The 16,433-nt window shown below is 40.9% G+C and overlaps 1 protein-coding gene across 1 annotated transcript; it reads right to left on the bottom strand.

Moving 5' to 3' along the window:
• Positions 1-1,217: 1,217 nt before the first annotated feature.
• Positions 1,218-5,525, bottom strand: LOC129597262 (uncharacterized). Its single transcript, XM_055494744.1, has 2 exons — positions 4,461-5,525; positions 1,218-2,018 (listed from the first exon to the last, which is right to left on the bottom strand). Exons 1-2 carry the CDS (start codon positions 4,606-4,608, stop codon positions 1,444-1,446), a joined length of 723 nt encoding a protein of 240 aa, XP_055350719.1. The 5' UTR covers positions 4,609-5,525; the 3' UTR covers positions 1,218-1,443.
• Between the last annotated feature and the right edge of the window lie 10,908 nt (positions 5,526-16,433).

Genomic DNA, 16,433 nt, shown 5'->3' with positions numbered 1-16,433 from the left:
GGTGATTTTCGCCGGTCAGATATAAGTACAGAGATTTTCGCCGGTCAGATAGAAGGACGGTGATTTTCGCCGGTCAGATATAAGTACAGGGATTTTCACCGGTTGGAACAGGAGTACAGGGATTCTACAGAAGTACAAGCATTCTCGCCGGTCAGATAGAAGGACTGAGATTTTCGCCGGTCAGATATAAGTACAGGGATTTTCGCCGGTCAGATAGAAGGACAGAGATTTTCGCCGGTCAGATGAAGTACAGGGATTTTTGCCGGTCAGATAGAAGGAATGAGATTTTCGCCGGTCAGATAGAAGGACGGTGATTTTCGCCGGTCAAATATGAAATAAGTACAGAGATTTTCGCCGGTCAGATAGAAGGACGGTGATTTTCGCCGGTCAGATGAAGTACAGGGATTTTTGCCGGTCAGATAGAAGGACGGTGATTTTCGCCGGTCAGATGAAGTACAGGGATTTTTGCCGGTTAGATAGAAGGACAGGGATTTTCGCCGGTCAGATATAAGTACAGAGATTTTCGCCGGTCAGATAGAAGGACGGTGATTTTCGCCGGTCAGATATATCTGTAAGTACAGGGATTTTCGCCGGTCAGATAGAAGGACAGGAATTTTCGCCGGTCAGATAGAAGTACAGGAATTTTCGCCGGTCAGATAGAAGTACAGAGATTTTCACCGGTAAGACCAGAGGTGTAAGAATTTTCGCCGGTCATAGAAAAAAAGGGAATTTTTTTGGTCAGATAGAGGAGGGATTTGGCCGATATGTTATTAATGATATTTTTGGCTGATAAGGTATTTGGCTCAACCTTTGTAGACGACAATTTACACGAAACAAAATTTACACTTTCAACCGTCTACCGAAATAACTAACTGACTTAGCTGAATTCTGTAAGATTGAGTACTTAATGACTACAGTGACAAATTCAAAACAAACCGCATTTCCGATCAAGTTAAATTCCGTTTACTAAATCTTTATAAAATTACGAATTACTTTCTTCAATTCTAAAAATTCTCAACCGAGGCCGGACGCCGAGGTTGAGCTTGTATGTACATTTACGGCAAATACAGAAAGGCTAGAAACTCTCAGGTTAAAAGGAAAATGTGGGCAAAAAAGGAAATGTTATAAATTTCTTTTTCTTTGGCGGCAAAAAATGAATTTTTTTGTCTTTCAAGCCGGAAATAGCACCATGATTTTGGCAGATTTGTTATACGCAATTTACCTTCGATTGTGCAACCAGCGAAGGAAATGTCGCGTAAGGTATGCTCATACTGTACTTTGCTTCCGCTTAGATGATCTGCGGAATCCACTTTACACTCAGTCGAACAACTATGACGTTCTCTGTCAAAAAAAGGTACTCGAAACTCGACAACGATAAACTGAAAATTAATCCGATACCCAAAGAACGATTTGGAAACAATTGACCAGAAATATAGAAAGCGATCAGAAAGACTCGTAAGCCGAAATGGATGATCTCTCCGGGGCCATTCCAGCCGGACACAATCGGCCGCCGTTGGTGTAGTTCTCCACCGTCAGCCTCTGCATGCCGCCCTTCTTATTTATCAGCCGCATCTCTTCCCGTTCCTCCGCGCTCTTCCGCTCATACACATCATCATCAATCTTGAAGCCAATGGCAACGGCCAACACCGCGGTCAAGGCCAGGAGCGGTGCCAGCACCACGCACACCACGGTCAGGGCGATGTAGATGTCGCGGAGGTAGCGCTTCCGCGGATCCTCCGTTTCCGGCATCCGCTTGTCAATCATCGGGAGCACGTAATCCGGGAAGGTGATCGCATAGCCGGAGTGGATCATGATGCCGAGAAAGGTGGCCAGTAAAGCCAGGATGGAGACGATGCTGGTGATCAGCTGTAAGCGGACACTGCGGGGTACGCGGGCCGCATCTGGCGGATGCAGGGCGGAGATGATGGAGAAGATGCCGGCGAAGAAGCAGAGAAGGCCAATGAGAGAGAGCGCCGCGTGTACCGCGTAGAATTCCGTATAGGGAAGCCAGAGAGCCGCTGCAAAAAGCATTAAGCAGGTATAATATACAGTATAAATAAATGATTTCATTGATTTGTTGATATTAGAAGTACAATTCCACAGTCCGTAGTAAGTGTGAATTAGTAATTATGGACATGGCATTGAAGTGAATTAAATGGCTCTCAACAGAGCTGATTTAATTTTCTCTGAATCGCCATCCAGGTCGCGCAAGCTTAGCCACAAATTAATATGCGTAAATTGTAATTAGGCGCAGTATTGTGCACAATGCTTTTGTACATACAGTACATTCCGATTTCTGTGATTCAACTGCATGAACTCTTCTTGTATACCGCTGCTTAAAATTTGCAGGTTATGAATATTTATTGAATTGCCTGCGCTCAGAAATTTAAAAGCAATTCCATCTAACGATGTTTACGATATTTTCATGGGTAATGTGCGTAGTACCCTGGTAGCAGTCGGTATTGTATAACGTTCAATAATGCAAAGTGGTACTGCCGTCGATAATAGTGTTATTCTCGCCGGTCTAGCCTTTTATGAAAGCGTCAAAGATTACAGCTATTCACGCCTCCCTAAGTTGATTGTCACTTCGATGTAAAAAAATAATTGCCTGCTACTGAATCATTTTTACAGCGGATTGATTTTTGGTGAATACAAAATACAGTATATTCAAAGTTTATCCCGTTAATCCTTATATTCCCAATCCCCGCGCGGCAGCACGTGCCTATTTGATATGCCAGTATATGAATCGGTTAGTGTGTGGGCTCAGTCAATTGTCGCTGTGACCAGGGTCTTCATTATGCCTTTCAGCCCAAACAGATGCCATCGAATACCGTGTAATCAGGCCATTTTGTCAACAGCTTTCTGGAGAACGCTTTTTGTATCAGGTTGACGACGTCAGAGAAGGTGTCGTTAGCCGAAAACAAATAACCGATAATCATCGTCACCTGCGTCGCAAAAAATATAGACTAAATCGGGACGCTGCGGTCATTATACCACAGGACTGTAATTAAGGTCACTTGTGTTGTGTTTTCGAAGTAAACTGAGCTGAATTTGAACGTACTGTACAGAGACTGAGGATAGAAATGTTTGTATATGATGGAGGCAAAAACATGATTCCGTAAATAAAATGGTAGAAAACCGTTTTTGCAACAGCATACGGATGATGGTTGCGTCATGTATGGTGTCAGGTTTCGGTTTTGGCTTAATAATGCGCTGATGGACGGCAAAAAGCGCTTCCGGTCGGGGTGTTGGTTGACAGATGAAGTGAGCGGCAGTGTACAAACACCGAACGCGAAGGAAATTACCGGGGATGTAATTATCTCTTGGAAATTGAGGCCTAGCTAAATTTGTATGATATGGTTTACGCTCGAATGCAATTTTCAAATTCATCACTAATTTACAGCGAATTTCTTGGTGAGACACACAAATAACATAGTCCAAATTCAGTAGTAAAACTTAATAAAGCATCTGTAACATGTATGCACACTGCACAGCACAAATCGAATCGAAATACAGCAATTTTTGCCCAGTGCTACTTTTGGTTGATCAATAATTTAGAGGCACCATTTCTTCAAAATTAAACTTGACATGTAAAAATTTTAACAGAAACACTAATCTAATTAATATTTAATGAGCCCACATACGGATGAAGAAACTTCCGCTGATGCTAGGCTTTAGTACGAGTACTCAAACTGCTCGCTGCCTGCTGTAAACCGCTTAGCGATACATCCGTAAATAATGCAAGATCTGTAGAGTAACGTTTTATTTATGCATAAAACGTCTCGACATACCACTTCAGGTTTATTGGAAACCGACAGTTTTCCAGTTTATTACAATTTCAACGAAATTTATGACGCCTCAGTACAGAGAATGATTAAGAAATATTTTTAGTAACAGTATTTAGCGATAAAACTGTTATTGTTTTTGCAAAAAAAATATTTTCACAAACAGCTCTTAGGGAATCACATTATTCACACAGAATCACACAGAATCACATAATTTACGAAAACCGGCAAGAGTCGACGCTGCACGGGCAAGGAGAGTTATTGGAGAGGCGACTATGGAATTTCGATTTAATAAATTCGATTAAAGCGTCTGCTTGATAAAATTATTGCTGTTAACCTTAAAATTCTTGATGCAAGTTCTGTACCTGCCTTTAAATTTCTACTCAAATCTGTCGATCTGTCTTAAATACTTGCATTAGCGCTCAAATGTTTTTTGTTCGACCAGACTTGAAGTCCCTTTGGGGTTGTCTGCTCTTGTGCCGTAATAATAATAATAATTATAATTTTACCGGCATGCATTTTTGTGAGGAATGCACAATAAATACACGTGCATATAGATGATTGTTCAGTATGATTTGCATGATTTCAATAATCTAAGAATTTAGTAATTACATGCGTATAAAGATTACATAATAATTAACATACAGTACTTACGCGTAAGTACGAGGTACAAACCTGTTGCAGCCATTCCAGCAATAGACACTCCACCAATCATTTGGCAAATCCCAATAACAAATGAATACAATTCACAGCATTCCATATTTTTACAAACCCATTCGCTCTTATTATTCTCCACCGCCATTATATCGGCGTTTTGCTTCATAATGCCGTGTTATAAGAACCATCGGCTAATCGCATATAAGCTAGCACATAAAAGCCGGCAAATGGTTGCATGCATTCCGCTGCGCTCCCAATCCATCATTTGGCATTTTCTTTAATTGTCGACACAGAATCACCGACGAGACAAAGAGCTGCCACAAATCTGCGCTAATAACCTGCACTCCAGTCTCCAACACGCAGCACCAGGACATAAATCCCGCACCAGTTTCCGCGAAGTATCTCAACACGTGTGAATCAGTCCATCAACGCATGCAGCGGTTAACAGGAACAACAGTACGCTGACATCTTCCCGTCGATCAAGCCAATTCATATTGATTTATCTATTAAACCCGGTTATACGCGGTACAAGTATGACTGTGCAGTGGACAACCGTGCGCGGGAAAAACTGATCACAAATTGACGCACCGGGTTCATACGGGTATTTACACAGAGGAGTGTTTGTCGTTATCGACTCAGTGCGCGCGCCACAGCCGCAGAATAACACATCTATATACCACGTTCTCCCGGAAAAAGCTGTCTAATCGAATTATCCCGGTCCATACGGTGTGTGCGGCAGGCCGGTTTTTTCTATCCCAAGGCCATAATGCATGTATACACTTGCGCGCCGCTGCGCGTATCCATCGATCTGCTGTGGCATTCAGTGGAGCGATTAATAACAGCGATTCCCCCGCCTGCATTGTATCCAGCGGTAATTCATTTCCGCTGCAGCTAAGAGGCTGAGATCACTTTACCGCGGATCTAAATACAGCGGGGTAATTGCGCGTAATATACACACCTGATGCTGCCAATTAACAGCAATTTCGCTTCTGCGTAATACAGAGATAAATTTAGGCGAAAAGTCATAAGACCCTTAATAACAACGATGATTTCACAGTTTCTAGCACAAACATGATCGTACAGTGTTTGCATGAAAATGATTTTCTCCTTCAAGGTCATAGATGTTAGTTTTGCATGCATTCAGTTGTACGGATCGTCGAGTGCCGAAGTTACGTCTTTTATTAACATACAGTCAAGCGTTTTTTTCATGACACCATCACTACTAAAAGTGATTGTGCTATCAAGAAAAGAAAATACTTGATTTCACCAGCAGCGTTTGCTTAACATGTTAAGCAAACGTTTCTGGTTAGACTGGTACGAAAAAATTCGATTACAACGCCATAATGGATCAAAGCTTTTAAAGCTGTGGGTACCTCTACGGCTGCACGCACGTACTGCAATATTGTAAAAAATTGTGAACGTTACTGATTTAGGAATCAGGCCAAGCGGCAGCTTTTATCGCATATACAGGTATACGGAACCAAATACAGCACAACATAGGTTTCCGTACCTCGTGCAAATATATTAACCATTATATGTCAGTAATACACAGCATAGTATTGCGTAAATGCAGAATACTAATAGACACGAATGCATTCTGTTACTACGGCAGCTTGACACATAAAAACCACGGATTTCGAGCGACTTACTTATTTTTATTTGAGCCGAGTAATTACGGCACTTGAAAGATTAACAATTATTGCAAGACGTAATTACATTTCCCGGAAACTATTTACTTTTCATTGAAATAAGTTCACCAGCATGGCTTCAAAGAAACCAGACTAAATGTCACTCAAACGTTTTCATATTTGGTGATGTTAATTAACCACAAAATCTGTATACTACGGTACATTTATTGGTGGCCCCTAACATCGGAATAGATCGTAAACCCTAGTAAATTGTCCAGATCACAGCCTTCGTACTATGTGATTTTCGTAACTCAGTACTCGTAATGCAAAACCGTTGCATATATACATATAAACATGTCATGACCTTTCAGCAAGAGCTTGAAACATGCAATACTTCGAACTTCGATGCAAGCTGGAAAACTACAAGCACCAGGGAACACGGCTCAACGCGTTCACAAAATACATCACGACGTTTTAATTTCGCGCCATCGTAAGTGAGCAAAATAAGCTGCTAGTATGCTACCCTTTGATACTCTTGGAGTGGACCTTATGTAAGGCATTGAGGATGGTAGTGTGTCTGACATTACGCTTATCTGCTTCAGGTAGTCTGACATTACGCTTAGTATCTGCTTCAGGTAAAAACTGAACATTGGCCTGGACACTGGCTAATATGTTAAAAATACGAATCAAAATTTTGTTTTCGTGATAACAGGAACACTTTCACATTCTCTTATATAAAGAGCTACTGTACCTAGTCTCTTAAAACAAAGAGGTTGCAAGTATAAAGTCGTCCCGACGTTGCAAGTATGAAGTCGTCCAAACACAACGCACATGCCAAGCAAACCAATGACACCAAAAGCTTTCGTCCTTGTTACACAAAACAAAGATTCTTCCCTTGGCTCTAGTAGCAACAAAGTATAAAACCCCGTTGCCGGAAGAACTTTTTCGGGCATCATTGACAGGTGGCGGTAATTATCACGCTTCCATCCTTTTATTTTCCATAGATTTCAAGAACGCAACGTCGACGAAACGGTGTTTTAGTTGCAGCTGGCTGCGTGCTGCTAAATTTCCCGGTTTTCTCTTTCGGTGAATTATTGCGTAGCTCCAACGACAAAAACAGACCGAATGCGCATCCAAAATAAAGTGGCATTCATACATAGTACAGGTATGTACGAGTATAACATATTGATACTGCAGCATCATAGTGCTTCAGCAGCGACACACACGAACAAAACGAGTAGACAAGTATGACATCAGTTTTTGCAAGATCTGACTTTCGTCTGAAACTCTTGGCTGTTGGCTCTAGAAATAGGTGTGGCAGTGAAGAAAAACGCAATAGGGTCACTGATGCTGCATAGAAAGAATATTATATGAGCTGTCGTAGTTCCCAAGGCGGACCGTTGGAAAAACCAATTATAAAAATAACTAGGAGACCAGGTTAGAAGGATGATGAGCACCATGAGCGAAAACACCAGAAGCTTTTTCGATCCCTGTCCACGCGTACGGATACAACAAGATAGATTTCCACGGAACGCTAGACAAAGTGAAAGTGATCGTGTCAGTACGGTGCACACAAAATTCTAGGGATAATAGAAATTACCTGTTCGCTCGGTTTCGGACAGTTGACTGGCCACGGTGCCGCTGTACGTCCGATTGACCAGTCGTTTCTGCGATTGCCACCTTTTCCAGACTACATACGGAAAACTCGCAATAATAAGCCAGCCCAACGGAGTGGCCGTATATTTTAAGACATGAACATAAACCGGCAGGGTGCGATTGAGGAGAGCCATATGATCCCGGCACGATTCGGGTCCAGTATAACTGGACAGCGCCACAACCATTCCCGGAATGCGCAACGCGGTCAGCACAGCCACCTCAGTCAGACAGATAATTATGGCGACCTTTCTGTTGTGGTACTTTCGATAATGAATCGGCCAGGTGACCGCCCAGATGCGGTTGACGGCAATCAGCACATGTCCAGTTGATGCTGCATTCTGCACGGTCCATTCGCGGAATATGTATAACACACAGAACGGAAAAGTGTCAAACGGCGTACGTCCAGCCACAGTTAAAGCCACAGCCGGTATCCCGAGCGCCATGGAGATTGCCTTAAGGAAAAGTAAGTGCATGATGTACACGTTGAATGCAGTACGCAAGGACGGGTAATAGATGTAGTATCCGAGCACGAGTACGGATAGTATCAAAGAGACTGCATACTCGGCGATCATGATCAGCGCGCCTGTTTCTCGAAAATCGGAGGCCGGGATGGAATTGTTACCGCGGAAGGACAAGGTACTGTTAGTTGCCATAATTCATCAGATGCAAAACGCTTCTCAGTACTAAAACACTTTAACATATGGAGCTAAGTGGTGTGCTTCTCAAGCGCCCACAATGCTAAGTACGACTGTGCACTGGTGTGCTTTATTAAAGAAAGGTCAGTCTGACAATCACAGAAACACTGACATAAGGCTGTCTATTTAATCATTGATGAACACATTTAATAACCGTCGCGTAAGACGGAATGAACTGAGTTAACTGTATAATTAAAGTCTCATTTTACCATCATTAAAATTACCCTAAAAGCTGCAGTGTGGTAAGCCATACAGTTCAAACATAATCATGTCACAGTGAACGCTTCAGTATTCGGCAATCGGCATGCAGTTATTGGAATTCGTATAAAATAAAATTCGTATCAATAATCACTATAAGCTATAACCGACGGCGACAGGTAAGAGCCAAAATAAAACGTACTATAACTGCGGCATAGACCTTAATTACCTTATAATATAACCACTAGACATCCTTAATCGTCTTTAACATTGTAAACAGGCGATAAATCCTGCCACGAAAATGAAATCATAATTTTGAAGGTCGGCTCTATCCTGAGGTTTAGCCACGTGTTAAACAATTTACTGGATACTCCAGCGGGAAATTATTGGCATCGGATGTTCTGGATGACCTGGTCCGTTAATTATCGTAGAAATAATAAGGCTGCTTCATTCATGCTCATCACAAAATCGACAACCAGCGTTGCGAAGCGGAGATATTCGTAGAAAGAGATTTTGCAGACAGTTGAAAATTTGATTTAACTAGAAAAATGCACGTTGGCGTGCATTGGCTGATGGAGCTGTGCGTGGCTAGTTCGCACTTCGCAGGCGTAATTTGCCGTTATGTTTTAAATGGATTGCCGTTTGCTTTTCTGTTGCTGCAAAAGCGTCAAATCTTAGGTCAAAAGAGATAGAGAATAGCGAACATGATGAGGCATAAACAGGTGCGCCTGATTGATTGACGTCAGACGAGACATTAATCAAAATTATAACAAGTTTCGAGTTGCTAAATCTATGCATATTTTGTCCCCATTCTGGTACCTAAAATTTATAACTGCGATTGTCGTTAATGTACGAGTATGCACTTTAAAAACTGAGAATACTTTGTTTGGCGCGGACGACTAGACAACCTTCATTGTCTTCAACATTATAAACTTTAAACATGCGATACATCCTGCCTAGAAAATTAAATTATAATTATTTTGAAGATCGGCTCCAACATAAAAGTTCAGTCACATGTAAGACTATTCACTGAATATCCCGGAAGAAAATTTTTGGATTACTTGTTCCAGATGACCTGCACCGTTAAGAATCGTAGAACTAGTAATAATAATATCAGGTTAGTATTCATTCATTTACGTCAGAGAGACAAGAAACCAGCGTTGCACAATGCAGATATCACGATATTTTGCAAATAGTCAAGTAGTTAAATTAATTATCCTGGCATTTCTTTTGTCTTGCTGCAAAAGCGCTGATATCAGAAAATAAGAAGAAATATAGAGCATGGATAATGAGTTTTCGAAGAAACAAGGGACAAGACCAAGGTTAACCATGACTCCATTTTCATTCCGGTGTGGGATGCCAAAGAAATTGATTTCTATGGCGTCCTCTACCCCATGTTTTTCGTCCAGTTAAAGAAGGGCCTGCTTGCTATTTAGTATACAAAGGTCATGTCGGACCGCACTAGTTTGTTTTCCGATGTTAGTGGAATCTGAGGTTTGAAAACATACCCGCGCAATCATTTACTTTAGTATTTTTGGCGGAAAATACTACAGTACTTACAGATATGTGGTGAGTATTAATTAATCGGCAGGAAATTAAAATGTACTACTCCTCTAGCCAAGAGGATCCGATGAAATCCCATGAAAGGAAGGTAATTTTCTGCTCCAGGGAGTTAATAATAATATTAACGGGTTCTAAAATGTAGTACTACTCCTGGCATTTCTTTAACTGTACACACAATAAATTAAAAATCGATGCACCAATATTGGGTAATCATATTCCTGCACAACCCAAAGAAAATCTTTCTTTAGTTCTTGCAATCTGCTATCATTTTCGTCGTCACGTGTTTGCACCGGATACCATGTTACCAACACTTGTTTGTTAACGGTGTCATGGCATGTGCGTTGTGTTGTTTACACTTTGTGCTTGTGCCATAAACTTCGAGGAATTTACAGTACACTACTTCTAAGGTCTTCCATTTAAAAAAAAAACACTTTCATCGGCAATGGTCCACTGGGTGTAGCCAAACACGAATTTAATGACAGAAACTAGAAAGTACTGCATGTATAGTAAATGCCGTACTGCCATACTTATTAGCTGTTTAAACTGATAATTTTAATCCCGAGCTCTGTATTACCCGTAATCACTGTAGTCATTGACTCACTTAATTTATTTCCTAAATCATTACTTCCAAAATTTAAAATTTTTAGAGAACCTCGTTTCTTTTGTGTTTCGTGTTTAATGTTTTTGTACGTACGCTAATGATGCGAAACCACAAAGTTACCCTACAGGAACGCTGCGCTAATTTATTTTTGCGTTACACTAGAGTTACGTTTTTGTTTTTTCCGTGACGAGTTACGCTTCAGAGTTGCGTTATAACTCAATAGCTTATATTACCCATATTTATAGCATAACTCCTATTTCACCCATATTTATTTTGCACGTCTGGTTTTCACCTGAAACGTTTAGCTTTAGGATCAAGAAAGAGGTGTGGCAGCGAAGAAAAATGCAATGGGGTCACTGATGCTGGATAGATAGAATATTATATGAGTTATTGTAGTTCCTAAAGCGGACCGTTGGAAAAACCAACTATAAAAATAACTAGGAGCCCAGGTTAGAAGAATGATGAGCACCATAAGGAAAAACACCAGAAGCTTATTTGATCTGTGTCGCTTATGTCCAATCATATATATGCAGCAACATCGTTTTCCTCGAAGCGCTAGAAAGTTAAAACAACAATTCCCAGTGTATCTGTGTACGAAATTAGGAATATTTTAGGAGCATTTTTGACATTCCGGGATGTTAACATTGTGGATTCGCGTACCAGATATCGTAAATAGTGTTGTCGCCTTGTCCACATGACGAAACAGTTTCAAAACGCCATCATTATTGTTTTTATACAAGTTGTAAATAAAAATAATAAAAATTTATCAACTTTTCCAGTGTGGAATAGTGCAGAGAATTTCGGGTCTGTGATGCCTGGTACTCCAATCCACTTATATTACCGAAGTGCCCGAAATGCAAAAAACGTCGAAGTAAATGTAAGAAATTACCTGTTCGCTCGAGTTCGGACGGTTGTTCGACCACGGGGCCGCAGTACGTTCGATTGACTAGTCGTTTTCGCGAGTGCCATCTTTTCCAAAGTACATACGGAAGGCTCGCAATAATAAACCAGCCTAAGGGAGTGGACGAATACTTTATGACCTGAACGTACACCGGCAGGGTGCGATTGAGGAGAGCCATATGATCCCGGCACGATTCGGGTCCAGTATAATTGGATAGCGCCACAATCATTCCCGGAATGCGCATCAGGGTCAGCACAACGACCTCAGTCAGACAGATAATTATGGCGACCTTTCTGTTGTGGTGTCTTCGATAATGCATTGGCCAGGTGACCGCCCAGATACGGTTGATGGCAATCGGCAGGTGTCCAGTCGAAGCTACAATCTGCAAAATCCAGTCGCGAAATATGTGTACCACACATGTGGCAAAAGTGGCGAATGGCCCCCGTCCAGCCACAGTTAAAGCCACCACCGGGATCCCAATCGCCATGGAGATCGCCTCAAGGAAGAGCAGCTGTACGATGTACACGTTGAAAGCAGTTCGTAATGACGGATAATAGAGGTAGTATCCAAGCACCAGTACGGATAGTACGAAAGCGACTGTGTACTCGACGAGCATGATCAGCGCGCCAGTTTCTTGAAAATCTGAGGCTTGCATGGAATTGTTTCCGCGGCAGGATACGGTAACGCTCATGTTTGCTGAACTGTTAGCTGCCATAGTTTATTTTATCACCGATAAAGAACGGTTCTCAGTACTAAATGGCTCTAATTAAGCTTATGAAGCGCACAATGTAGCGTGCTTCACCGGCTGCCAAATTCGACTTTCACTGATGGTGGCTTAACTAAAGAAAAGCCGATCGTACAGTCCCAAAACCACCGATATAAGGCTTACCCTTTGATAGGAATAATTTAATGAACACATTTGATGACCGTCATCTGCGACGGAAAGAGATTCAATAATCAAAACCTCAGTTTTACCGCAGCATTAAATTTCACCCTCCCAGCTGCTGGCTGTATGGTAAGCCAAACAGTATGGAAATAATACCATGTTCTGCTGAACGCTTCTGCATCATCGGTGGGGAGACTTATTGTAGTTCGTAGCAGCAAAATTTTGTAGAGCCATACAGCCACTGCGTAATACAATGCTTGTATTTAACATGTGGCTAGTTTCCCTTCTGTAACCTTTTTGTAAATGACAGATTGTAGCAGCAATGACAGACAGTGCAGCATGTACTGTATAAGCCCGTTGCGGCAGGCAAGAGGGAAAATAAAGCTTTAATAATACAAGGTAGCCTCGCGCATCCGCGCTCGGCACTTAAGTAGTGGATAGTATTGACTTTATTTTGGAAAGGTCATTAAAAATATAAAAAAGCCAGAAGTAGGGAAAAATTCTTTAAGACCATGATTGTAATTGCATTGTAAAAGACGTAAATAATATACCAGCGGCACTTGCGATACGAGCAGCACTAAAGCAGGGAGACCAGCTTGAATCGTCCCTGTTCTATAACATTATAAGCGTACGACCACTTCTGCTAAAAAAGAGATAATAATTTTGAAAGTCGGCCATGCTTCAAGTTCAGCCACGTGTGAAACTACCTGTATGTCCTGAATATTCCAGAGAAGAATTATTACAGTCGGATGTTCTGGATGGCCTGATCCGTTAATTATAGTAGAAATAATAAGGACGATTCATTCATTTACGTCAGAAAATCGGTTAACCAGCGTTTCGTAACGCAGATATCACGAACCTTTACAGACAGTTCAGAAGTTAATTTAATTGTTCTGGCATTATTTTTATCTTGATGCAAAAGCGCTCAAATCAGAAAATAAGAAGAAATGTCGAGCGCGGTCAATCATAAACATGTGCGCCAGATTTGTTGACGTAAAACGGTAGTAGTTTAACGGTAGTCACTTCCTCGAGTAAAAGTCATCCCCATTGATGTAAACGTTAAGCAGAAAAAACAAAACGACAAACATGTACGAGGACATTTGGGTGCTGTGAACATACCCTGCACGATTAGGCTGCGATGAACAGCTGGTTAGCCGTAGCTCGCAACGCTACTGGTATCACAGTCTGAATGCAAACGGCTATAAATTTAGCCGGCTGTTCATCGCAGCCTAATCGTGCAGGGTATGTTCACAGCACCCAAATGTCCTCGTAATCCGAAATCCAGTTTATCTGACGCTTTGGCTGCAAAATCTATCGTGGAAACAGTTTGTGATGCTGTGTACAGATATAGCGTACTTTATTCTGCAGACAGTTCAAAATTTGTTTGAATTCTTCGTGCAGTTCTTTTCTGTTGCTGCAGGAGCGTCAAATCATACGTCAAAAGAAATAGAAAATAGAAAGCACGGTGAGGTATGAACAGGTGCGCCAGATTGGCTGACTTTATACGAGAACGGTAAATAGAAATATTATACGTCTCGGGTTGCTAAATCTATGCATGTCATGTTACCATTGTGTTACCTAAAATTCCAAATTACGATTGCCGTTAATATACACATTTTAAAAATTGAATACATGTTGGTGACAATTTGGCGTGGACGACTACCGGTAGACAACCTCAATCTTCAACATTATAAACATTAGACATATGCGATAAGATCGGCTTCATCATAGAAGTTCATCACGTGGAGACTATTCCCTGAAGATTCAAGAAAAAAATTTTGGAGTCAAATCCACTTGATATGCGCCGTTGAGAATCATAGAACTAGTAATAATGATATGAAGTTTGTATTTATTCGCTTACGTCAGAAAGGCAAGCAAACAGCGTCGCATAATGCAGATATCACGATATTTTGCAAATAATTTATCAGAATTCAGAAGCTAATTTAATTATCCTGGCATTTCTTTTATCTGGCTCAAAAATCGTTCAAATCAATGATCACAGGTAATCGTATCTGTGCTTTGTTTATCTAAAAAGGATTTCTTGTTTAAGATCAATAAATGTTAGTTTCGCTTGCATATTTAATTGTATGGATCCTCAAGTGCTAAAAATACGTCTTTTGTTAACATAAAAGTGATTTTGACATCAAGAAAAGAAAATACTTGGTTTCACCAGCATGATTTGCTTAACATGTTAAACAAACGGTTCTTGTACGAGTAAATTCGATTATGACGCCACAAAGAACCAAATGCAGCGTTTTTACTGCTGTATTGTAAACCTACAAACCTGCTGTAGTGTACCTGCAATATTGTAAAAAGCATAAAGTGATGTAGGAATCTGGCCAAGCGGCAACTGCTATCGCAAATACAACTTTAAAATTTGTATACGACATACTGCATAATGCTATGTACAATACGGATGTACCTACTGTATGTAAATTGTATACAGCTCCATTACATCGCGAAATAAAGAAAGCCGGCAACTGTTTTAAGTCGGCATTCATTAACTGATTTGGCAGTACTTGCTGACACACAATATCAGCAAGTTTCACCGTGAGTGGAAACGCTTGTTCAGGCTTTCAGACGCGCGCCATCCAGAAAACAGCGCGTGCAAAACTGGCGAGTTACAACTAACAAATCGCCCACTAAAGCAGATTTTCCGAAACAGCCGACTTTTCGATACCGTCCAGTTGCGGTCAAACCTGTTAGATTACTTGGTTAATTTAACGACCAAACTTGGTATTTTGCCGAAACTTAATAGGCAAACCCTAATAAGGTTTATTATCTTTTAGCGAAAAAGATTTTTTCATAGGGCTGACTTAAAACTATAATTTGGCTGTCCTAAAACCTTAAGGGCTAAAGGGCCTTGTTGTCAATTTTTAAGTTAGACGCTCTCAAGTCTCAACGCTAAAATGCGTATCGTATGATTCCAGCGTTAGAATCTGGATGAGTCTGATCTTTTCAAAAATTCAAAAGCAGTAGCATGTGAAATCTGCAAGAGCGGCCGAAATTAATATAAAAAATTAACTGCTTTAAAACTAATCTAAAAAATTAATTGCTTTTGTTAAAAATTTTAGTATTGCTTCTTTACAAAAACTTGTCCACTCGGTGATGTAGGGCTTTTTCAGATCGTGAAAAGCGACAATAGGCCTCAAGAAACGTGAAGGCGATGCCGCTTACAGTAGGACATTATAATATACAGAAGCTGCACCACCCACGTTGTTACAGTTTCAGCAAAAAATCCACTCTCAATTTATGGTTGTGCTTGTTACAAATCTGCAGTTTGTTACTTGATTATGTTTTCTGAAATATGGAATATGTACTTAATGATACTGATACTGCAGCTGACTGCACTACAGCAGCAACGCACAAACAGTCACAAACAAAATGAAGAGATAGAATTTCATATGACATCAGTTTTTGCATGACCTAGTTTTTGCCTGAAATTCTAATTGGTTTTTGGCTCTAGAAACAGGCGTGGCAGTGAAGAAAAATGCAATTTAATCACTGATGCATGACAGATAGAAGATTATACGAGCTATCGCAGATCCCAAGGCGGACCGCTGGAAAAACCAGTTATAAAAATAACTAGGCGACCAGGTAAGAAGAATGATGAGCACCATGAGGGAAAACACTAGAAGTTTTTTTGATCGTTGTCGCTCGCATCCACTCCTATGGACGAAGCAAGATCGGTTTCCTCGAAACGCTAGAAAAAGTTGTACTCGTAGTGATATTGTCACCACACACAACTGTCTACAGTAAGGATGGATGTAAGAAATTACCTCTTCGTTTGATTTCGGAAGGTTGAGTAACCACGGTGCCGCAATACGCCCGATTGACCAGTCGTTTTCGCGATTGCCACCTTT

Source organism: Paramacrobiotus metropolitanus, unplaced genomic scaffold (assembly GCF_019649055.1).
Source record: "Paramacrobiotus metropolitanus isolate TYO unplaced genomic scaffold, Prichtersi_v1.0 Parri_scaffold0000102, whole genome shotgun sequence".
Classification (NCBI taxonomy): Eukaryota; Metazoa; Tardigrada; class Eutardigrada; order Parachela; family Macrobiotidae; genus Paramacrobiotus; species Paramacrobiotus metropolitanus.
Note: the sequence above shows the minus strand (reverse complement) of the source record. Positions and strands in the feature narration are given on the sequence as shown.

Coding starts and splice junctions, on each gene's coding strand:
- LOC129597262 (XM_055494744.1), bottom strand. CDS start 4,608: ATGAAGCAAAACGCCGATATAATGGCGGTGGAGAATAATAAGAGCGAA. Junction 2,019..4,460: donor TGCTGGAATGGCTGCAACAG/GTTTGTACCTCG, acceptor TGCTTTTTGCAG/CGGCTCTCTGGCTTCCCTAT.